This window comes from Podarcis raffonei, chromosome 14, assembly GCF_027172205.1.
Source record: "Podarcis raffonei isolate rPodRaf1 chromosome 14, rPodRaf1.pri, whole genome shotgun sequence".
In the NCBI taxonomy this organism is placed as follows: domain Eukaryota; kingdom Metazoa; phylum Chordata; class Lepidosauria; order Squamata; family Lacertidae; genus Podarcis; species Podarcis raffonei.
The window spans coordinates 38,901,861-38,926,212 of NC_070615.1; the positions used below are offsets into that span (position 1 = coordinate 38,901,861).

The 24,352-nt window shown below is 46.5% G+C and overlaps 1 protein-coding gene across 1 annotated transcript in view; it reads left to right on the forward strand.

Annotated features, from left to right (window-relative positions):
- Positions 1–18,235, forward strand: part of LOC128401285 (nodal modulator 1-like) — a 34,100-nt gene extending 15,865 nt beyond the window's left edge. Inside the window, exons 18-31 of the mRNA XM_053364107.1 lie at positions 2,291–2,386; positions 3,801–4,010; positions 4,794–4,876; positions 6,039–6,198; positions 6,784–6,910; positions 7,209–7,322; positions 9,658–9,785; positions 10,021–10,162; positions 11,382–11,465; positions 14,888–14,998; positions 15,320–15,421; positions 16,387–16,506; positions 17,266–17,358; positions 17,797–18,235. Of these exons, the coding sequence (XP_053220082.1) occupies positions 2,291–2,386; positions 3,801–4,010; positions 4,794–4,876; positions 6,039–6,198; positions 6,784–6,910; positions 7,209–7,322; positions 9,658–9,785; positions 10,021–10,162; positions 11,382–11,465; positions 14,888–14,998; positions 15,320–15,421; positions 16,387–16,506; positions 17,266–17,358; positions 17,797–17,928 (1,702 nt within the window). The 3' untranslated portion in view covers positions 17,929–18,235. The remainder of the gene's footprint in view (positions 1–2,290; positions 2,387–3,800; positions 4,011–4,793; positions 4,877–6,038; positions 6,199–6,783; positions 6,911–7,208; positions 7,323–9,657; positions 9,786–10,020; positions 10,163–11,381; positions 11,466–14,887; positions 14,999–15,319; positions 15,422–16,386; positions 16,507–17,265; positions 17,359–17,796) is intronic.
- The last annotated feature ends 6,117 nt before the right edge of the window (positions 18,236–24,352 follow it).

Sequence of the window (24,352 nt, forward strand, 5' to 3'; positions counted from 1 at the left end):
TGGTAACCTTTGCAGAAATGTTCACAGTCAATATTTGCAATGGATAAATGTGATAAACTAGAAGGAGGCTTCACATGTGTGAAGCTGTTTCTGGGGCTTATAGAGGCTGTGGTGGAGCCGCTTTTCCATGGGTTCATTGCACTGTGCGGCTGTCGTGCTCTTTAAAGAACGAGTACTTAACTGCCTGGTTGGAGCCAGGCAAGCAGGTCCTTAGCACCTGACAGTCTTCCCTGACCCCAGCTGGGTGACACTTGCATGCTAAGGACCTGGCTGTTTGGACCCTAGGAGTCTAGGAAGCTGCCTTGTTAAAGTCAGGCCATTCAGTTCAGTATTGTCTATAGTAGTGGTGGAGAACTTTGGCCTGCAGGCCAAGCCTGGTCCTTTCCTGCCTGATGTCAATAGGCAGCGAGATCCAAATTCTAGGTCCTGCCACATTATGATAACCGTTTTCAAATGGCCAAAGGGCTGTCACATGGAGGATGGAGCAAGCCTGTTTTCTCCTGCTCCAGAGGCTAGGACCTGAACCAATGGATTCAACTTATGGAAAGGGAGATTCCAATAAAACATCAGGAAGAACCTTCTGACACTAGGAGCTGTTTGACAGTGAAACAGACTCCCACGAGACATGGTAGACTCTCCTTCCTTGGGAGATTTTTAAGTAGGGGTTGGATGGCCATCTGTCGTGGATGGTTTAGTTGAGATTCCTGCATTGCAGGGGGTTGGACTAGATGACCCTTAGGGTCCCTTTCAACTCTACAGTTCTATGAGTCTGTGTTATAGCAGCACTGTGTTGTGTGGGCAAGTAGCTCTCATGCCACTGCTAGAGCATCTAAAGGCCACTTAAATGTTCCGTAAATGTAATCTTAATTTGATGGCAGCTTTTCTTTTTTACCACCAGTAGAGGGAGTACCTTACACTGACTTTTAAGAATGTTGATCAGACCAATATTCATGTAGCCCACACATGGGTAAACTCATCCACTTTTTTCGGGGGGAGGGAAAGATCCTAGGAACATGCTTTATAAATATGCCATTTCAAATTGTCATATTTGACAGGTTGATTTCTCTGAAAACTTCCACTGTAGAAGATTAAAACAAGGCACATAAGATATTGACGTGATTGGCACTAGAGGGAATGTTTAGTCAATATTATTATAGGGATGTTCGTCAGTGTGGTCCCCAAATGGGTTCTGCTCATGCCTGCGGTTTGCATTAATGAATCTCTCTTCCTGTGACCTCAGTTCAGACATTGCACCACAACACGCTTGTTGAAATGTTCCTTCTCATTATTAGACTTCTATACCGCGCTTCATTATAAGATCTCAGGGCAGGTCACAAGAAAAAAAATACAAGGTAAAAGCACAAATAAATAGTTAAAACCAAAACAATGAAACAATACCACCCCTTCCCACAAACACATTTAAAAATCTGTTGAAGATTAATTGGCCCAAAGCCTGGTTGAAGAGGAACATTTTCGCCTGGTTCCTAAAGATGTAGAATGAAGGCGCCAGGTGAACGTCCCTGGGGAGAGCATTCCACAAACAGGGCCACTGCATTAAAAGGCCCATTCTCATGTTGTTGCCCTCTGGACCTCTCATGGAGGAGACACATGAAGAAGGGCCTCTGATTGCAGAACCCAGGTTGGTTTATAAGGGGAGAGGCGGTTGTTGTGATATCTTAAATGACAAGCCATAGATTGCGGCCATCTTTCCACCTCTGGAGGCTGCTATATTACGAAGATGGGAGTGAACTTATAATAGTTATAGGGCAAAGAGACTGAGAATCTGAGATAAACATATTGCCAGTTCCCACTCTAGTTGGTTTCCCTAAACATGCTGGTGTGTTTCAAGTCTCTTAAAGCGGTTCAGCACTTTTGCTACTCAACTTCTTCAGATATCTGCCTCCAGAAACATTTCCCTCTTTAATTAACCACCCTATTTTCCAACTCTTGGTTATATACAATATTTTCAGCCCTCTTCCCAATCTTTTAGCTAGTCAGACGGAGTGTAGATTCCTATTTAGGCTTCAATTTCCCCTTAACTGCCAGATTCCTAGGCTGAATTTTTGACTCTCCAGTGTGGAACATCTTGAGCTAAACATCCCCTTAAACATTTAGCCTTAGCTGTTGACCCAGCTATGCATGAGAGTCTTTAAGTAAACCTCAACCATTTTACAACCCCAAGCCAAATGCAAATGGCTGAAAATCCTTTCCCTTTCATAGAGTGGAATGGAAAGCAAAGGGTGGTGGTTGGGATCGATTTTAAGTGCCCCCTCCCCCTTTCTGGTTCCAGGTCTGCTCCGAGTATACTGACGCTGACTGCGATCCGTCACCACGTCCTTGGAACTATAACAGCCGATAAATTGATGGATGTGATGGTTACCATAAAGTAAGAACTTTGGGGTTGCAAAGACTACCCTTGAATTACCAAGTTTTAACAAATGTTCATTGTCTTGTGAGGCTAGTGGGTTGCAGATGCTTAGGAGAAGGGTATTTTTTTTTTTTACACGTGTAGAAGTTTCCAAAAGGTCCACGCATCCTTTATTCTATGGGACATCCCGGAATTGAAACAGTTGTGCACCTAACCTCTGTAGAGCTCAAAAGGTCTGTTTATAAAGGAGCTTTAAAGCACTGGTCTTCAACTGGTGGGTCACAGCCTGATCCACAGAGCACAACCTACCACATGCAGATATATGGCAAAAGATCAAGAAATGGATCCCTAAATGTGTCTTTGGGTTAGAAGTGGCCCCCTGAGACTCTTAATCTCAGGGCTGTGGGTTTAACCCCATGTTGGGCAAAAAATATTCCTGCATTGCAGGGGTTGGACTGGATGACCTTGATGGTCCCTTCCAACTGTACACTTCTATGACTCTAAGACTCTACTGCTCTAGAGAGCATGATGGCTGTTTCATATTTCAGGGCCTACAGCACTAGAGTGCCCTCTTTGAGGCTGGTAGTCATCATCATGCTCTTCAACCTTGCACAACTTATGAACTACAGTCGTACCTTGGTTCTCGAATGGCTTAGTTGCCGAACAAATTGGCTCCCGAACACCGCAAACTCGGAAGTAAACGATCCAGTTTGCAAACGTTTTTTGGAAGCTGAACATCCTCCGTGGCTTCTGCTTGAGTGCAGGAAACTTCAGCGTCAATCGGAATCCACACCTTGGTTTTTGAACAGTTTTGGGGAGTTGAACGGACTCCCGGAACGGATTAAGTTTGAGAACCGAGGCATCTCAGAAGCTATAGGAATATTAAGGGAGATATCCTAGGCCACACCCACACTATGCATTTGAAGCATTCTTACGCAACTGTAAACCGTCGTGGAGAATCCTGGGAACTGTACTTTGTTAAAGTCCTGGGGATTCTCCATGACTGTTGAAAATGGCATAAGAATGCTTTAATATTGTATGCTGTGGATCAGACTGCTGGTCTGCCTAGCTCAGTACTGCATATTATGGAGTGCTGGCAGCCACCCAGTCTCTTGGGCAGAAATTGGTCTACCAGGTGCTGAGCCTGAACGTGCCCCAGGCCATCCAAAAGGATCCTCTGTCCCAGCGATGGAGAACCCATGGCCAGGTGTTTCTGGACTACAGATCCAGTAGACCACAGCCTGCATGTCCAGTGGTCAGGAATGATGGGAGCTGTAATCCAGCAATGTTTGGAGGGTTGCAGGTTCCCTGTTCCTGTTTTATGCCCCCGATGAACGAAATGAAGGGGCCCTTTCAATATCTTCCCCTTGGTGGTCATTTCCCCTGCCAGTTTTGCATTCAGACGATTCATTCTCTTGTTTTGTTTTCTCAGATCCTCGATCGATAGCGAACCTGACCTAGTGCTTGGCCCCCTGAAATCTCAGCAGGAGCTGCGTCGGGAGCAGCAGCTGGCCGAGATCGAAGCCCGCAGGCAGGAGAGGGAGAAGAAAGGCCCGGAAGAGGAAGGATCTGAGCCTCCAGTACAGGAAATGGTGGAGGAACTACAAGGGCCGTTCCACTACGAGTTTTCCTATTGGGCGAGGTGTGTTCGTCTTCTGCCCAGAGAGGCCCTTTTTCTTGTTGTTATAGAAACTTTTGAGGAAAGTTTTAACTGCTGTCTCTTCAGGCTTCAGCACACAGGGGGTTGGGAACCTCAGGGGCCAAATGTAGCGCTTCAGGTCTCTCTGTTTGGCCCTTGGCACTCTTGCTAGGTCACACCCCTCTCTGGCCCTGCTTTGCACCCCAGGTGTTTTATTTATTTATTAAATTTGTATACCACCTTATTTATTGCTGTAGGTCTCGGGGTGGCTGACAACATAAACTTACAACATAGAAAACTCAGAATACATAATAGAAATAATTAAAACGATTAACAATACTAGTGTATACGACTTATAAAAATACACTCGGCAATCAAAGAAGCATTGAAACATCCCTGTCTCCCTTAAAAACATTAACCTTATTGCAAGGGGGCCGGCCCACGCCCTCATTCCTCCCTCCCGAAGTGTCACCCCCAAAGGAACAACACCCTTTGGCGTCGCCTCTTTTGTGGTGGCCCCGTTCCCAAGGCAGGCAGGCTTTCTGGATTTGCCCTTGAATTCTGATTGTGCCCCTGGAGGTCAGAGAGGGGCGTTTGAATGTGTGCAAAAGCCAGGCTGTTGCATAAAGTTTAAATTTGTGTTTGTTGCTCCACCCCCTTTTCCTTCTGGCCCCGCCCAGGAGGGAATGCAACCCTCAGGATGAGAAAGGTTACCCGTCCTTTAGCACTGTTTGGACTCAACCGTGCAGTTCCAGCTCCCATGTTCTTTTATGGTTCTTTTTCCAGGTCTGGGGAGAAAATCACAGTGACACCATCCTCAAAAGAGCTCCTTTTCTACCCGCCTTCAATAGAAATGGTTGTCAGTGGAGGTAAATCTTGGCTGTAGCTCAGCGCTGGGAAGTTGCTGCTGGATCTGCACAGCCCAGTGGGTCGAGCGACTAAGCCTGGGACAGCGGCAGAATGAGGGAGTGTTGGACTAGGAGGCTGTAAAAGGAAGGGGCCAATGCCGTTAATGCAGCAAAGCAGAGATAAAACACTAAAGCAGCAGGCTTCCATTGGCTCCCCAGGGGCATCTGCTTGGCCACTGTGAGAACAGGACAGTGGACCTGCTTCTCCACTGTCGGGATTCACAGAATGCTGTGTGAGATAGTAAGTCTGCAGGCTTGAGTTTGCTAGCTGAGGCAACTCAGCCTGCAAAACTTTCTATGGAAGTGCTGAATCAGAAAGACTCAGTAGTAATGTGCTGTCAGTTGATTGGCTGTCATCGGTCTAAAGGGGAAACCTGTCCAGCAGTAAGAGAGAGAGAGATAGAAAGGTCTTCCTATTTGCCTTAAGGTGCAGCCAGGTACCCTGTTTGACTGTATGAACTGCTCGTGTATTACAGCCTGTAGATTACTGTATATATTTGTATATATATAGCTCACAATAAATATACTGCACTGCACTGAAGAACCTGGAACTCTGAGCGTTTCTGCTCAAAGCGCCGCAGAGAATTCACGACATCCACAGAGCAGGACCTGAACCAGTGGATTAAAGTTGCAAGAAAGGAGATTCCAAATAAGCATTAGGAAGAATTTTCTGCTGGCAAGAACTCTTCGACAGTGGGTGGACTTCCTCTCCTTCATTGGAGGCTTTTAAACAGAAGTTGGGTGGCCGCCTGCCAGGGATTCTCTAGCTGTGATTCCTGCAGTGCAGGGAGTTGGTTCTAGGTGACCCTAGGCGAGTCCCTTCCGATTCTATGAGATAGACCTTTGGCCTGATCTAGCAGATCAGAGGGAGAAGGTCGAAATACAGCAACCGTTAGAAATAACAGTAATTCAGCTTTGGCAATGAAAATCGAAAAAGCATGTGGCCATTTATGGTCTAGAGGCCTTCCTAAACAGAAAGGAATAATTAAAAAAGCTGTTCACCATCTCACAGAAGATAATAAGAGAATGAAATGATCTCCCCCTGGGAGGGAGTTAGAAAGTTTCCACAATTTTTTAAATCCCTAACTTTCCTCTCTCTTTTCCTTCCCCTCCTCAATTTAAGAGAGCTGCCCCGGAAAGCTGATAGAAATACATGGCAAAGCAGGCTTGTTCCTGGAAGGGCAAATCCATCCTGAGCTGGAGGGTGTCGAGATCGTCATTAGCGAGAAGGGAGCGCCGTCGCCACTCATCACGGTTTTCACAGATGACAAAGGTTCATACAGGTAAGCCCTTATGGCCAGTTCCCAGGGGTTTGGGTCTAGAGGCCAGCTCCAGGTACATCTGTTCTTACCAGAGAGCATGCCTGCAGTTTGGCTGGCTGGCCTCCTTTTGCAGTCCCCTCACAGTTTCTAAGGGTCCCTTGATCCTCAGGATGTTGTTTCTCAGGGGATGGGCAGGGAGATCATTCCCATACAAGGGCAGATTCCCTGTCCCCCCGAATCCCACCTGACGTCTTCTAGGGTTAACCTGCCCAGATCTGCAAAGCAGGGCTTTCGAACATATGGCCCCCAGCAAAGAGTTGGAAGCTGAGGCTCTTTGTAGGACAAATAGACCAGTTCTGTAAAAGGGTTACCGTGATCATTTGACTGCCTTGGGATTCCCTTTAAACCAGAGGCCTTCGGACAGTGTTGTGGCTGGTAAATTCCTGCCCATGCCACTGTTTCCCTCTTGTACTCTTGTGCTCTGGTTCTGCTTGGTGGTTTCCTACAGGCGTCTGGACAGATACCAAGAACAGGATGCCAGACTAGGTGGCCCTTTGGCTTGATCCAGCAGACTCTTACGTTCTTACGGCCCCTTTATTTTTACAGTGTGGGGCCTCTTCACAGTGACCTGGAATACACTGTCACCGCTCAGAAAGAAGGCTTTGTGTTGAGTGCCGTGGAAGGGACCATTGGGGACTTCAAAGCTTTCGCTCTTGCCGGAGTCACTTTTGAGGTAACGTCCTCTGTGTCCTCTGGAACCTCAGCAGAGGAGTTCCTTCTCTAGAGAATTCACATGGGCAGAGGGCGGAAGGGGGAAACGTTGCTTGAGGAGAATGAGGCACACACGGTGCCAAATTTTATGGGAGGCCAAAGATTTCTCCCAACTATTGCCAAAGAGGTGAATACATCTCTCAGCTTGGTGGCTCTCCATTTATCTGAGGGTAACACACCTGTGCTCTTTGAACTGTGTTGTTCAGCTGCTGGTTGGGTACGTGGTATTGCATCGCTTTTCTTTTTTTCATTTTAAACAGATTAAATCTGAAGATGACCATCCCCTTACAGGAGTCCTCCTGTCCCTCAGTGGAGGCGTCTTTCGCTCAAACCTCCTGACTCAGGACAACGGAATGCTGACTTTCCCCAACTTGGTAGGGTTATGTCCACAACTGTGCTTTTGGCTCTGCTCTCTGAAAAATCATTAGAGGCCTGATGGTGATGATTTTATTATTTATACATAGACCAGGGAACTGGGCTCCACCTCCTGCAGGCCAACTTTGACGAGAGCTTAAAGCAGGCATAGGCAAACTCGGCCGCCCAGATGTTTTGGGACCACAATTCCCACCATCCCTGACCACTGGTCCTGTTAGCTAGGGATGATGGGAGTTGTAGTCCCCAATCATCTGGAGGGCCGAGTTTGCCTGTGCCTGGCTTAAAGCAGCTTCAAAGTGAGCCCCTTTTGAAGTCCTTACATAGGTCTGGTTTGAACCCAAACCACACCTGCAGATGGATGAAGCCGGGCTCTGTGTTGGGGACTCCTGTGGCTGCACCAGGGAGTTTCCATTGGGGAACTCCTTAGTGCAGTCAATCCCAGTGGGGTTCGCTTTCAGTGGTGAACGGCTCCCGATCATTCCTTTGTACCTATGTCCTTAGCTCCCGACAGCTGACATCACACAGGACCTTAGGAAGATTCAAGGCAAGAAGATTCAAGGGCAGTCAAAGAAACATTCAAATGGGTCATTGTACTATAGTATAGTATCCGTTCTTTTCTCCAAGAGCATTGTCTATTCTTCTACATTTCTCAATGACATGTTTTTGTGAACAAGGGTTTTCAACTCTGACAAATATGAAGGATCAGGGAAGTGAAAGGCTTATTTGTGTTGATGGGGAGATGAGAGTTTGTCTCAAATTAGACCCAATATAAATGGTATATACCTGGTGAAAGCCAGGCCAGCTCATACCTCTCATTGAATTTGTATCCTTACTTAAGATACATATGTAAGAGGCTCGTTTATAATTCTATTTTGGAAATGATTTGTGTTCTTATGTAGTTGCACTGTTTTGTAGTTTCTGGCTGTCCCATGGTTATATTATAAAGCAGTTCTGTTGTATGTTATAAATCACACACTGCTAGGAGTTGTTTCTTTTTGTTTTGCAACGTATTCCTTATCAGTACAAAGTTTGGTGTGGTGCGAGCAAATTTTTATTCTGGTCCAGGGGGAAAAAAAGCTTGAAAACCACTGGTTTTGAGGAAAGGCAAGTGAGGGGCGACAGGATAGAAGTGTGTGAAATTATGCACAGCATGGAGAAAGTGTCTGGAGAAAAGTTTTTTTTCTCCCTCTTTCATAACACAGGAATGATGTCCAGTGAAACTGGACTTGAGAAGATTCTGAGCCCGTAAAAGAAAGGACTTCTTCACTCGGCGCATATTCAGACTGTTGACTTTGCTCCCACAAAAGGCAGAGATGGCCACCAACATGGGTGGCTTTTGAAAGAGGATGAGACGAATTCCTGGAGGAGCAGGCTATGTTCTGCCTCCACTGTCAAAGGCAGAAATGCTTCTGAATAACAGTTGCTGGAAGAGGGGAGAGTTCCTGCTTGTGGACTCCCCATAGGCATCTGTGGGAATAGGATTCTGGACCAGATGGGTCATTGGCCTGATCCAGCGGGCTCTTTTGTTCTTAATGGTCCGATCCACTTTGTTAGCTTCCTGCATCCTATAGGAAGCTGCCTTATGCCAGGTAGATTATTCGAACCTCGCAGATATACTGTATTTTTTGCTCTATAAGACTCACTTTTTCCTTCCTAAAAAGTAAGGGGAAATGTGTGTGCGTCTTATGGAGCGAATGCAGGCTGCGCAGCTATCCCAGAAGCCAGAACAGCAAGAGGGATTGCTGCTTTCACTGCGCAGCGATCCCTCTTGCTGTTCTGGCTTCTGAGATTCAGAATATATTTTTTCTTGTTTTCCTCTTCCAAAAACTAGGTGTGTCTTGTGGTCTGGTGCATCTTATAGAGCGAAAAATATGGTACCTCATAGACAATGTACCCATGAGCGATGAGGGAGAGCTTGTTCCCTGTGAGTGTCTGAATGAACTCCTGTATATGAAATAGCTTGTAGGAGTTTGAAAGATCCGTCTTTAGCCTTGCTGTTCTATAAACCTCTAATCTCCTGGGCACTCAACGCTTGCCGCAGCCAGGCAAGGACACATTTCTCTTTCGCTACATGCTGGCTTTGATCTCGAAATCCCAGCGCGTCCTCCCAGGGCTTAGTTCATAAGGCTTGGCCGGAAGCGGATCGTCTCCTGCAAGCCCAGAAGACAAAGGGGGGCAAAAGTGCCGCGGTGCTTTGTCTTGGCTTCTGCATAAGCTGCTCTTCGAAAAAGACCGTCAGGCCATTAAATTACGCTGCCTCCCCTCCTGCTCAGAGGCAACACGCCTCTTATTACTAGAGTGAAATAATGGCCCCTTGTTTGATGCCTCTTGCAGAGCCCAGGGCAGTACTATTTCAAGCCCATGATGAAGGAATTCCGCTTTGAGCCCTCATCTCAAATGATCGAAGTGCAGGAAGGGCAAAACCTGAAGATCACAATAGTTGGTTACAGGACGGCGTACAGGTTGGTAGACGTGAGATGCCCCTCTATTTTAAAAATGCCATTGGGCAAATTTTGCCTGGCGTGGGGTCGACTGCAGGCTTTGCGTATGGCCTGCACAGATGCCCAAGCTCCCTTGCAAACTCCCCACTCCCTCCCTCCCCTACTGAATGTTTCTCCCCCCCCCCCCATAGAGTTCATGTTCCTTCCAGCCTCCTCCCCACGGAAACTGAGCACTCTTTCATTTTCTTTTTTTCAGCTGCTACGGTACTGTTTCTTCTCTAAACGGCGAACCTGAGCAAGGCATTTCAGTGGAAGCCGTTGGGCAGGGAGAGTGTGGCGTTTATGGAGAAGACACCGTGACAGATGAAGAGGGCAAGTTCAGGCTGCGGGGGCTGCTGGTAAGAAGCTGCGCAGGCTTGAACCCGGAGGGCTGGTGTTTGATTTCCAATAATTGACAGCACACAGCCCTGTATGCAGGAGGTCCAATCCTTGGCCTCTCCAAGGCTGCATCTGCACTGTTCATTCCAAGCAGTATCAGACCACTTTAAGCAGCCATGGCTTCCCCCAAAAGAATCATGGGAACTGTAGTTTTCTGAAGGGCGCTGAGAGTGGTTAGGAGACCCCTTCTTCCCTCACAGAGCTACCATTCCCAGAGTTCCCTGGGAAGAGGGATTGATTTTTAGACCACTTGATTTGTGCCTGGCTAAGGCTCCATCTGCACTATGCGTTCAAAGCAGTATCCAGGCCTGGATAGCTCCGTAGGTTAGTGCATGGTACTGGTAACGCCAAGGTTGCAGGTTTGAATCCCAGATGGGGCAGCTGCATAACCCTGAGGTGATCCTCAGGATCCCTTCAAACTCTGATTCTCTGCTACCATGGCTTCCCTCAAAGTATTATGTCAGGCATCCCCAAACTTGGCCCTCCAGATATTTTGGGACTACAGTTCCCATCATCCCTGACTAGCGGTCCTGTTAGCTAGGAATCATGGGAGTTGTAGTCCCAAAACATCTGGAGGGCTGAGTTGCCAGTATTATGTTAAGGGTAGTAGTTTGTTAAGGGTGCTGAGAGTTGTCCCCTCACAGAGCTACAATTCCCAGAGTGGTTTGACAGTTATTCCCTCTTCCCTGTGAACTCTGGGAACTGTAGCTCTGAGGGGGCGGGAATAGGGCTCTCCTAACAACAACTCCCTTCAAGCTTAGCAAACTGCAGTTTCCAGGATTCTGAAAGTGGATCCCTGACTGTGGTATCGTAGTTCTTTAAATGTGTCGTGTGGGTGGAGCTCAGTTTCAAGCAATTTGCTGAGTCTCATCCCCTGAAGAATTAGGGTCTCCAGCCAGTATTTCCAATGGCCAGGATAATGGCAGTTGCCTCTCTCAGCCCAACCTGGAGATGCCAGGGATTGAACCTGCAACCTTCCGACTGCCAAGCAGGTTCTCTGCCACTTCCCCAAAAACTCTGGATGGCCGTGATAAATTTGAGTTTCTTCAGTTAAGTTTTATGTAGAAACCTGATGGCTGTCATTGGCTGTTGAGAATTGGAATCGTTGGGTTTCCCCCCTTTACGGTATTCTTTAAATAAATGTCACTTCGGATTGATCCTCTTCCTTTTTCTTTTAAGCCGGCCTGTGTGTATCACATCCAGCTGAAGGCTGAAGGCAACGATCACATCGAAAGAGCCCTTCCGCAGCACTTTGCAATTGAGGTAAGCAGCCCTTGGAACCAAAGGTCTGATTTTCTGGGTTAAGGGGATGCTGCTACCCATAACGGCACAGTATATATGATGATGAGCTCAAGGGGGGTGGCATAGTTTCACTCCTGGCAATACAAATGTTGATCCGCGGCGGGAATCAAGAGTGGTTAAAAGGTTCTCTAGGCTTGCATTCAGTAGACAGATTGAAATGAACAGATCCAAGTTAGCCATGCACATTCATTTCAGTGGGTGTACTCTGAGTAAGGCCAACATCAGGTAGGAACCTCAGGTCTACCTTTCAAATGCGCGTTCTTATCTTCAGATCAGGCTATTGGTGTTCCCCATTGGTCAGCAGATTCCAGCTCCTTTTCGCCTAGCCAGCATGGTTGATACTCAGGGGTGCTGGGAGTTGAAAGGTGGCGGCATCAGGAAAACCCCAGGTTCCCCGCCCTTGCTTCTGTGCGTCCTGTTGAATGCAATGGGGGTTACTTCGGATAGACACACATAGGATTACCCTGCAAGAGATTGATTTACGAATTGGGATGCCCTGCAGCGTCTGCTGCTGACCTACCCTACAAGGTTGTTGTAGATACGGCAACGTAATGCCCAAAATGCTTGGTATGTTGCTTCATTGATTTTTGGAGACATGGCCAGACGTTGCTCACTCACTTTGAAGCCGGTTTTCTGCTACTACCAGTTTTGTGTGTGTGTGTGTGTGTGTGTGTGTGTGTGTGTGTGTGTGTGCATGCTGCGATTCTCCCACCTTTAAATTTAACACCTTGTTCACCTGCTGTTCTGTGCACATGGCACATGGAATCCTTCAGTTAGGAGCATAAGAAAAGCCTAGCTAGATCAGAATTTGGTCTGTCTACTCCAACACCTTACTTCACAGATTTCTGGAATCCCAAAAGCTGGACATGGAGGGGATAGCTCACTCCCTTGTTTGTCCTCCATCAACTGGCATTCCAGGGTACATTGCCCCTAAATCTGGAGGTTTTGCTCGGCTATCACGGTTAACAAGAATGTAAGAACGTACACTGTGCCAAAGTTTTATCTAACCCAGGAACCTGTTTCCTCCTTAGTGGCCAACCACTAGGAAGCCCATGAATAGGGCATGAAGGAGACAGCTCTCTCCACAATTGTCCTAACCAGCAACTGGGGCCCTATCTGGACTATTAAATTTAAAACAGAATCACACCACAGTTCACTGGGAAGAGGAATTGATAAACTATTCCAGGAATTGTAACTCTTGTCAGGGGAATAGGAGATCTCCTAACATCTCTCAGCACTCTTCCCAAACTACACTTCCAGGATTCTTTGCAAGGAAGCCAAAGCAGTTTAAAGTGTTATGATACTGTTTTAAATGTTCAGTGCGCATGGGGCCTGGACGACTTCAAAGCATTGTATCCAGGGCTATTCCACATAAACCCATTGAAAGGAATAAAGACGACTAAGGTCCAGTCATTTCAGTGGGCATAACTCTTGAGTTAAAACCTAGTTGCCTACAACCCAAATTGCTTTGGATTCCCAGCCATACTCATCCCTGACAATCGGCCACACCGGCTGGGCTGGATGCAATCAAGTGTCCACCAACATCTGGAGGGCACCAGGTTGGGGAAGCCTGATCTTAGACCCTGAGTGAATTCTGGGCTCTGCTTTTGCTACAATGGACAGAATCCTCTCCCAGCATCTACTTAACTGGGGTAATAAGGCCACTCCACAGAAGCCAGCTTAAATGGGCACCAAAGGACAGGGGCGGGAGAGATGGTTTCACAGGTCACTAGCAAGGAAGGACTGTATTTCTGCATCCAAACAGTTTTTCCATGCAAGAGGCTTCTGTTCAGGCTGGTCAAGCAACAAGACAATTTTTGGACTACTGGATTCACGGTCTATTTAGTTTCATGCAGAGTTTTCAGACCATAAAAAAGAGAGAGAGGGAGAAACATCAGGAATTATACAGACCATTTATAGTCGCTGTTTGGGAAGCTAGTCATTTGCAGAGGCCCACTGAGTAAGGAATAAGGGGCAGGCAGAATAGATCAGAGCATCAGAGATAAATAACTATACAACTTTTGGAAGGCAGCTCTGTATTCGGAAGTTTTTAGTGTTTGATGTTTTATTAGGTGTTTATATTTGTTGGAAGCTGCCCAGAGTGGCAGGGGCAACCCAGTCAGCTGGGTGGGTTATAAATAATAAAATTATTATCTTCGAACTGAGGTGGTTTAGGGTCTTCTTTTTTGGTTTTGGGGGAAAAGGCAGCTCAGGGGGGGGGGGGACACAACACAAGGTTTATAAAATGGTTTATCGTGCATGGCAAGAGGATTCCATTTTCCCTTCTCCACCCATAACCCATGAGCAGAGGTTGGGGGACCTCTGGTCTAAGAAATTACCCATTCTGGCAGAGGGAGATGAAATCGACGTTCTGTTTATATCCTTCTCCTGCCTGCTGTCTCAAGGTGCGTTGCAGCAGTTTTGAAATCCACTCCCGCGTGATGCAGGAACAGCCACCGATTCGTATCACTTTAGAAAAGGATTAGACAGATTTAGGGAGGCTGAGCCTGCTGGTATCCACTAGCCATGGTGACGACAGTTCTGTCTCCACTGTCAAGAGTCACTGTGCCTCTGAATACCACCTGTGGGGCGTCACAAGCAGGGAGAGCGCTGTTGCACTGAGATCTTGGTTGCAGCCTTCCTACAGGCACCTGGTTGGCCTGTTCCAGCAGTTGCTCCTCTCATCTAAGAAGGTCCCAAGTTGAATCTCCAGGTAGGGCTGGGAAACACCCCATTCTGTGAAACCATGCAGCCAGCCCATGTGGACAAGACTGTTCCAGGTGGACTAATCTGCTGAGTCGTGATAAGGCAGCTTCCTGTGTAGCCATGGTGGCTAACGGCCATTGGCATGCCTCTTTTCCATGAATCAATGCCCTTGAAAAGACATCCACGTTGGTGACAATCACCAAGTCCAGCAATAGCAAATTCTATACTTCATGTTCTGTGTGAACAACTACTATTGTATGATCACAGACAATCATATTGTTTATCTTCCTGGGTTCTAGCATTAAGGGAGTATCATTCTTTCGCTTTAGCATTCTAAATCACTGCCCTTTTGTGATGGAATCAGAGGTGGGGAAATCACCGGCAATTGCTGCCTAATTCCTTATTTCGGTTTTAGGAGTTGAGTCTGAGGAATACATTTCAGGGAACTCATACCCGGTTCTTCTCCAAAAAAGCTGATTTGTGCATGGCCTCCCCCCCCCTCCATACACGAAGGAGGACATACTTTTCAGCAGTGCCTGAAATGCAGCGTGAATGTTCATTTTTACGGCCGAGGGAGCTGATCAGAGAGCTGATATGAGCAGCATATTTAATCCGAAGCCTTCCATCTGGCCGGTGTTAAAGGAACCTTCCCCCCCACCCCACCTTCCATATTGTAGGTTGGCAGCAATGACATTGAGGACGTGAATATCATCGCTTTCCGCCAAATTAACCAATTTGATCTGAGTGGCAACGTGATCACTTCCTCGGAGCATCTGCCTACCTTATGGGTGAGTGCACCTCTTTCCAGTTCTTTTTGAGATTCCTCAGTGTGACACCCCCCCCCCCCGGGCATGGATTTATTAAAGGCAATCCCTCTTCATTCTTGTACATTGTGAATTTTTGAGGGAATATTTTCTGGGGCCTTTTGTGGGCACCAGAAGAGGTATTGGCAGGGGCCCTGGTGCCCATGGGTACCACGTTGGCAACTCTGCAGTTAGAACCAAAGGGCCTTGGGAAGAGACAGAACTGAGGAGGGGGATGAGATTGCCGCCATCTTAACCATCCCAGTAAAAGCTGTATGCCTTTTTCTCTGTCTTCTCCCCTCACAGGTGAAGCTTTACAAAAGTGAGAACCTTGACAACCCAGTCCACACCGTCTCGCTAGGCCAGTCTCTGTTCTTCCACTTTCCACCATTGCTCCGGGACAGAGAGGTATTATTTTCCTTCCTTCTGCATAGGAAGATCAGAAAGTGCTGGTTCATTTAGCTCAGCACTGTCAACACCAGTGGTCTTCAACTGGTCCAGCCCCAAGGCCCACCTCTGACTCCCAAGCCTGCAGCACGGGGCCTACTTCCATATACTCACTTTTGATTTACACCTAATAGTGCAATAGTGATTTATACCTAATAGTGCAAATAAGGCACATTCTAATCCTCAAATGGCAGTTCACAGAGCCATTTCCGTAGTATTGCCCTAGCATTGCTGCTAAATGAAAACCAGCCGTCTTTTACACTTGTCCCTAGCCAAACGATGGAGAAACTATTGAAAACCAGTGATTTTGGGTTTTTCCAAAAACAAGACTCAAGATGGCAAATGCTGCACAACACAAGCTTCCCACCTCAGTGGACGCTTCTATCCCTGCTCCGTGGAGAACTCCCTGGCTACACACATTACTGTAGGATTAGCCAGAAATATCTTTCTGGTTGTAAAAGTCTCTTGCCGCTTTGCAGCACTCGTAGAAATAGATGAAATGAGTTTCTCATCAGAAGAATGTGTCTAGCCCAGACGCCAGAGGGAGTGCTTTTTTGGTTTGGTTAGCTGTAGCCGGAGTCCCATTTGGCAACAACAGTTTTACCGTGACCCGGCTGGGATGGCTTTGTGGAGCCAACTGGGCATCCTGGCAGACTGGTTGAAGACCCATGACTTAGGGCCAAGTGCACAGACAAACTGGAAGATCGTGGTTCTCCTGTTCAGCTTTGCATTGTGGCATTTATCTTGCTGGCCCATTAACTCAAGGTTGGGAATGCAAGCGATGCAGGCTCCAGGTTTTGGGGAGCAGCAGAATGGGACCTTCTCTCCTTGCCAACTCTCACCACAACCTGTTTGCTTGCCCCTCATGGCTGGGTATACCCCCCCTACTGAATGCTAGCAGTTCCCTCTTGTTCTTTCATTGGCAGAATTACGTGGTACTTTTGGACTCGACACTTTCCAGGTCCCAGTACGACTACACCTTGCCTCAAGTTTCATTCACCACCCTTGGGTACCATAAACACATCACCTTGGTTTTCAGTCCTACGGTAAGCATCTTCTGGCCAGCCTGTTCTGCAAACGCGCAAGGGAAAATTCTGCTGGGGGCTCCCTTTTCATTTCCAGCTCTTCTGCTTTCCTAGCTCTCAATAAAGTTGGGTCTTGCTTTGTTTCCAAGGGAAGATTTTTGGCGCTTTATAAGTGATCTAACAGCCAGACACCTGGTTCAATTCAAAGAAACCGCTGCCCCCCACCCAAAAGTTTCAAAACAGCGGATTCAAAATGAAATCCGATCATATCCAAAATAAATGAAAACTTGCTCCTCAATCTCCGAAAGCATCATGCAACATTTTGTTACAATATCTTAAGATGTGTCCCAATACATAGCAAACAAGCAGCTTTCCAAAATGCATAGTGGAGAATGATGATGGTGAAATTAATCAACTGCCCTGCAAGTGTGCATTTCAGGGGAAGAGGAGCAATGGCTGTCAAGCACATACTTCTTGACCTTTCTACTGAGCAACCGCAACAAAACTCCAAAGCAGCCTTTCCCAAGCTTTGGTTCCCAGATGTTGTTTGACTACCACTCCCATCATCCCTAAGCGCCAAGGCTGGTGGTCAAGGATGATGGGACTAACAACATGGGCAGACCAAAGACTGGGAAAGGCTACACAAAAGGGCAATCACACTTTGGGAGGGTGGGAAACTGCAACACATGACCTTTTTATTTATTTTTTAAACAAAGGGACGAATCGGAGTAAGAGTGTTCTGTAGGAACTAACAGCCACGCACCTTTGACTTGTTTGCAGAGAAAGCTGCCTGAGCAGGATATTGCACAAGGATCTTATATCGCCCTGCCATTAACGCTGCTGCTCCTGTTAGCTGGTTACAACCATGATAAGGTAAAATGTCTCTCTCTGTGTGTAAGTGTAAGTAGTGTTGCAGTTTTACTCTTTTTTTTTCCAGGAGCCAAATTGGCCTCTCTAGCCTTCTCTGTCTGGGGCTTGGGAACTCATTTGGCACCATGCTAAAGTGGCATTGCCTGACTGGAATATGTCCTTGAAGTTTGTTAATGCCCCTCACTTGCCTAGATGGGAGGGTAGAGAGGGGCTGTCATTGGATGTAATAGTCTATTGAGCAGAGGTAAAATTGACATTAATTGCTCCACCCACTTTTGCCTTTGTCCCCACCCATTGCTGACACATATTCCCTGCCCAGCAGGGCTTCTTGGGCTGAAGGAAAAAAAGAGGTTTCCTCACCCTATCTTTAATGATTATATTATGCCATTGTTGCTGTAATGGTCCATCATGGTCACCTGCATTTTTCTGCCCCCTCTCCAGCTGATCCCCCTGCTGCTCCAGCTAACCAGCCGTCTCCAAGGGGTGCGGACGCTGGGGCAGGCAGGTTCTGACGCAGGGAGCCTTGAGGACATGAAGAGGCAAGCCAAGAAGCAGAAGATGAGGCGGACATGAGGCAAAAAGAGCTCCTGTCATGCTAGAGTCCTGGCGTTTTTGACCAGCATAGCTCCTAAACAGGACTGAATCCTGGGACCTGAGGAAGGCATTTGTTTACATTAGGGATCCATCCCAGATGGAATATCACAGTTGCTTTTTTAAAAAGCAGCAACGATGAACCAACAGGATTTTGATATGGAGAACATCATCCTCACTGGAGGCAGTTGTGGGGGAACTTATTGGAGATAACACCTTATTATATTTTTCCTCGGTTTTACCAGAATGGCAGCCAATAAAACCTGATTTCGCCTCCCAGGCTGTTCAATTTGGTTTCAGTTTTAATATTTTACCATTGCAAACCTTTGGTAGTGTTGTGTCGTTTCACTTAAACTCTGTACTCCCCTTCCCCTCCCCATCCCAAGAACAAAACATACTTAGGGATAACATGCCAAAACAAATGCAGTCCTGTTTGCATGATTGCAATGGACCCCAACACAGGCAAGCTCAGCATTGGTGGCCATATTGGGATGGCGGTGCTCACCTGATTGTGGGGTTGCTGCCACTGCTGCTTGACGCTAAGGGGGGAAAGGAGGTTGGTGCAGCGCGGTGCAAACACACCGGCTGAACCCATCCAGCACTCCTGCTGGCACCATACACCATGCTGACCTCCCCCTCTCCTTCATGATAAGGAAGCCGCATATCATCTGTCAGGAGGTCAGGTGAACACTGCCACTGCTCCACCATACGCTCCTGGGCACGCTGCTGGCTCCACCGCAGGATGCCTGTGCAGATGTGTATCCATCTGTTGACGCTGCACATGCTTGAAGGCTTCAACATGGTTGGGCCAGATTATTCTGTTGCTCAAAGACCTTCAGACGCTGTCCAATTAGCCTTTTTGCTTTAATAAAGCCTGTCATGAGAAGCTGATGTGGGTGGAGTTCGCAGGAGAGGAGTTTTTGGTGCACAATTTTAAACCACGCACTTTTATGGGGGTCTTGTGTCACTAAGGCAGTAGACTGGGGGGATTTAAATTTAGACGGAGCCAATAATTAAGAGCAACATGGTTGGGACAACCATGCCTTCGTGAGGGGTTTTTTCTCTTCCAGCTGACATAAAATAGTATAGTTGGAGGGACCACGGGGGTCATCTAGTCCAACCCCCTGCAGTGCAGAAATCTTGAACCCACAACCCTGAGATTAAGAGTCTCATGCTTTACCAACTGAGCTACCCATCAAAAATATGTCAATTCTATGTATAGTCAGTTAAAAAGAGGAACATATCCAATGTAGCCTGTCCAGTAGAGCAGAAAGATGTCACAACTAGAAATTTGCCTCTGCAAATGCAACTGTTGGGTGGGAGAAGCGTCAGTGGTCTTATCTCTCCCTTATAGGCTAAGCAAGGATGGGGAAACTCTTTCCTTCCAAGGACCATGGTCCCCTCTGGGCCGCCATAGGGGACTCCCATGCAGGATCATGAGCAGGACCAGAGGCAAATGGGGGCATGACATTAGTATCATCTTTGTATTATCCTCCATTCAGACAAGCCAGAGAGACACTATTGGAGTTTCCAGAAATACATCCCAGCCAGGCAAAACCGCTCAAGGGGTGCCTTTTCTGGGGAGAGGGTGTGTGGCTGGCCAAGGTCCACTCGGGCCTGAGGTTCCCCACCCCTGAGGCTACACAGATCAGGCTCCCTGCAAAAGTGGCTATTGGTGTTTTACTGCCCCCAATTCTTCCCCCTACGGCTGTCTTCCCTCTCACTTTGTGAGGAGGAAATTGATTGCCGTAGTGCAACACTCCAGGCGTTTCAGAATTCACTTGTGAATGAAAGGGATCATTAATACCGAATGTTTACAAGCTGGTTATAGCAGATGATTCATGTTTGATTCATAATATGTCCTTTTTATTAGACAGATGATAGATTAAGTGCTGTGGTGTTTTTTGTTTTTTAAAAAACAACAACATTGTTTTTTAAAAAACGAAATATCCAAAGCACTGTTCAGGTTGCTAAGTAACAATGGTGTTGGTATCGGTTATCATTTGCGCAATGAAAGTCTTACAAGCAAGTGAATTAGTAATCAAAGATAGCGGAGCTCATGTGGACCAGAAAAGGAGACTGCGTTTATCCAGAGGAAATGTGTCTGTGTCACTGGCCCCGAGGAGCTTGGTTCTAATTTGTAATGAGGTGGCCGTGTGCCCTGCTTTAGGGAGGACAGTCCTCTTGTGAGAGGCAAGGGGAGTCTGCTTCAAATGAACAGCAGACTTCCATCAAAATGCCCGCCATGTCTCTAGTCCTCTAGGTGGGGAACATTTTCTAGCCTGAGGGCCGCATTCCTTTCTGGGCAACCTTCTGAGGGCCACACGCTACTGGCGGGTGGGGGCAGTGGCCAAAATGGGTGGAGCAACGAGCGTAACTATTACCTTTGTAGGGTAGGAGACTTCCTCATACCTGCCAACATTTCTCTGATGAAAGGCAATATTACCTTCTCTGGTGTCAACGCAATAAACAACTATTTTACTTTTAAAAGACAACTGAAGGCGGCCCTGTTTAGGGAAGTTTTTAATGTCTGACACTATATTTTTTTTAATATTCAGTTGGAAGCCACCCAGAGTGGCTGATGTATAAATAAATTATTATTATTATTATTATTATTATTATTATTATTATTATTATTTATTATTATTATTATTATTATTATTATTATTATTATTATTATTATTATTAAATAGGGAAGTATTAGAATAGGGAATGATGATGATGATGATTTTTAAAATTTTCTTATACCCTGGGTGAATTTCAACATAGATAAAACATTTAAAAACTTCCCTATTCACGACTGCCTTCAGATGTCTTCTAAAGGTTGTCTAGTTACTTATCTCTTTGGCTTGGGGAGTCACATAACTCCATACCCTCCAATATTTCTCCAATGAAAACAGGGACGTCCTAAGGAAAAGCGGGACATTCCGGGATCAAATCAGAAACTGCGACGGCTTCTGTAAATCTGAGACTGTCCCTGGAAAACAGGGTCTCTTGGAGAGTCTGCTTTCTCCACACACTGTTCTCTGTCTCCCATCCAGTCACTCAAGAGACACGATGGGTCCTTTCCTCACCTGTGATTCCCCTTAACTGGCCTTCAGAGACATATGGACTCTGACAGCAGAAGCAAAACATACCATTTCTCCTCAGACTGCGGAGGTAGCGCCTAGCTACGATGGCTGGTAGCCACGGTTAGCCTCATCCTCTGCGAATTTGCCTAATCCTCTTTTAAAGTTCTCCAATTCGGTATAGGCTGCTTGGCTATCAACATTCTGCCCCTTCCCCGAATGCTCTGTTAGTGGGATTTGTTCAGATTCTGCTTCTAAGCCAAAGGCCTACTGGGAAAAAGCCTCTTGCAAATTCCTAGGGTTCTTTTCCTTATAGCATAAATGGACTCGCGTGAATTGAAAGCAGGGGAGGAAGCAGTTCATGGATCACCCTCTCCTGCTATTAAACATGAGGCTTAATTTACATGTTCATCGCAAAATCCTCCTGGGCAAAACAGCAGCATTCATCCGCAGGAAAGTTGTATGTCTCTCGCCTGCTCTGGAGGAGGAGAGGGAGAATTACCTTCCTAATAGACAAATATTTATTTCCTGCTCATTTCCAAAGGTCTGCACCTACTGGTTTTCAGTGTTTATAGTGTCGTCTGTTTCCTCATAACAGATCAAACGGAGCCCATTAATGTGCTGGCAAATTCAGAATTGCTCAGCTCCTTCATGGTTGTCACAACCACACCCTGCCTAACATTATCTCACCGTATTAGATCTTGCAATAATCTTATAACTACACAATAATAATAATTAGGGGTGCTTTGCAACATTTAATGCAGATCTCCATTACAGTGGTAGTATAAAACTACAGTCATGTGTACACTTGCCCAGGGGTAAGCCTTGTTGAAAAGGGCAGGAGTTACTTATGAGTAAACATGTATAGGGGTGGTTCTGTAAGCTATAGAAGACCCATAGCTCAGTGGTACAGCACCTGCTTTGAATGCAAAAGGTCCCAGGTTCAGTCCCCAATGTCTCCAGTAAGGACTGGGAGAAACATCAGTCTGAAAACCTGGAGAGTCAATGTGGACAATACTGAGCTAAATGGATCAGTGTCTCACTTGGAATATGGCAGCTTCCTCTGTTCCTGAGCTGCTTGTTTTTCTCCCCTTTCTTTACTCAACTTTGCAAACCCTTATTTGCAAAGATGACAATGATGATGAATAAATATTAATTAATAAACCAAACAATCTCTATAATTCCAAACATGTGAACTTTGAAGGAAGAGGCATTCTAATGAGACATTGGAATGAAGAGCTCGATTCTGGTTCACTTTTTTGCCTGGTAAATTATAATAAAACTTCACATGCATTAAATTGCAGCATGAAGTCAATTGTCGGTGCATAGCAAATTAAAATTAGACACTTTCTCTGACTGGGAATTTATTCCCCCCTTAAAAAAAGAAGCAAGGAGTGAGCTTTGCTTTCAATCAGAGCACAGTTGTGTTCTCATGGGAAGGAAATCAACTCCTTTCTGTTCTGGAGAGAGATCAGTTTGACAACCATGGAAAACCACCTACTTTTCTCTCGTTGCGATACAGATGGAGGAAGCACACTGAAATGACAGCAATTTAGACAGTGCTTGTTTCATGGGCAGAAACAGGGATATAAATTTGTTAGATGCTCATGCCTAGGAAACCGAGGGCAGAATGGTTGGTCAACTTTTGGTATATCCCTTTCAGGGCATTGTGCTATAGAATTAGGTCTGATCCTTTGGCTTGTTGGGTGCAGCACAGGGAGAAGTTTTTCTCACTTTCATCACACTAGAACTAAGGGACGTCCAACAAAGATGAACGTTGAAAAATTCAGGACAGGCACAGCACATACTTAAACTAAGGAATTCGCCTTCACAAGAGGCACTAACTTGTATAGCTTTAAAAGAGGATTAGACAAATCATGGAAGTTAACGCTAATGAAAGGCTACTCACGACGACAATGACGACGACAATATATTTTTTGTACCCTACCCATCTGACTGGGTTGCCCACTCTGGGTGGCTTCCAACACATATAAAAACATTATAAAACATTTAACCTTAAAAAGCTTCCCTATACAGGGCTGCCTTCAGAAGGCTTCTAAAGGTTATATAGCGGGCATCCCCAAACTCAGCCCTCCAGATGTTTTGGGACTACAACTCCCATTATCCCTAGCTAACAGGACCAGTGGTCAGGGATGATGGGGATTGTAGTCCCAAAACATCTGGGGGGCCGAGTTTGGGGATGCCTGTTATATAGTTTCTCATCTCCTTGACTTCTGATGGGAGGGCGTTCCACAGGGAGGGTGACTAACTGAGAAGACCCTCTGCCTGGTTCTCTGCAGCTTCACTTCTCTCAGTGAGGGAATAACTAGAAAGCCCTCGGAGCTGGATCTCAGTGTCTGAGCTGGACGATAGGAGCTGATATGCTCCTCTGATGGCTATGTTCTGCCCCCTCTGTCAGAGGCACTATGCCTTCGAATTGCAGTTGCTGGGAATCATAGAATTATAGAATCATAAGTGGGGTTAGTACTGTGGCAGATCCTGCTTGTAGATTTCCAATATGGTTGGCCCCTGAGAGACTAGGATGCTGGACTAGATGAGCCACTGATACTGATGGGGCAATAATTTTGTTTTTAATTTTCCACCGATGGTCTCAATTAGATTCCCACCCCACAAGCAATTTGGAGAGGCGGCAACCACGTGTCAGAATCCAGTCACGGCTTTTCGATGCGTCAAAAAAGTTGCTTCCGAAATGTCCCTTTCTACTTTGGAATGCTTGGATATCTTTGCGCTTGCTGTAACCAAAATGTTCATTTCCCTTTACCTCTTTCATTTCAGCCCCCAAATTTAATCACGCTCCTGGATGTCACCATTTTGCTGAACAGCTGATCTCGCTGCAAATTTGAACATTAATGCAACCTCGAGCCTCTTGTGTGACAGTTATGCTCAAAGACTGTCCTTGAATTAGGTCTCAATATGAAGACTATGCTGTGTCTCCATGGTACCCATTACAGTGGTGTAGCGTGGGGGTGCAGGGGGGGCCGGCTGCACTGGGCGCAACATCTGGGGGGGCACTCGCACTCGCAGTGCTAAAATCCACGGGTTAGGGGGAGCAAATTACTTGCCTTGCCCCGGGTGCTGACAACCCACGCTATGCCACTGACCCATTATCCTGCATGTGAAGAGCAGGAAATGACTCTTCCCATCCACTTGTTTGTTTGTAAAAGGTTTTGCCTTTTCGTTCGCCCCTTTGGTTTCTCAAACTGCCGAGGGAAGAGAAACCACCGCAGATGTAAAACAGGAGCTCATGCGGCATCAGACTCATTCCGATAGGCTTATTTGTCTGACAGCCTCGAGGGCAGAGACTCTTCTGCAAGTGG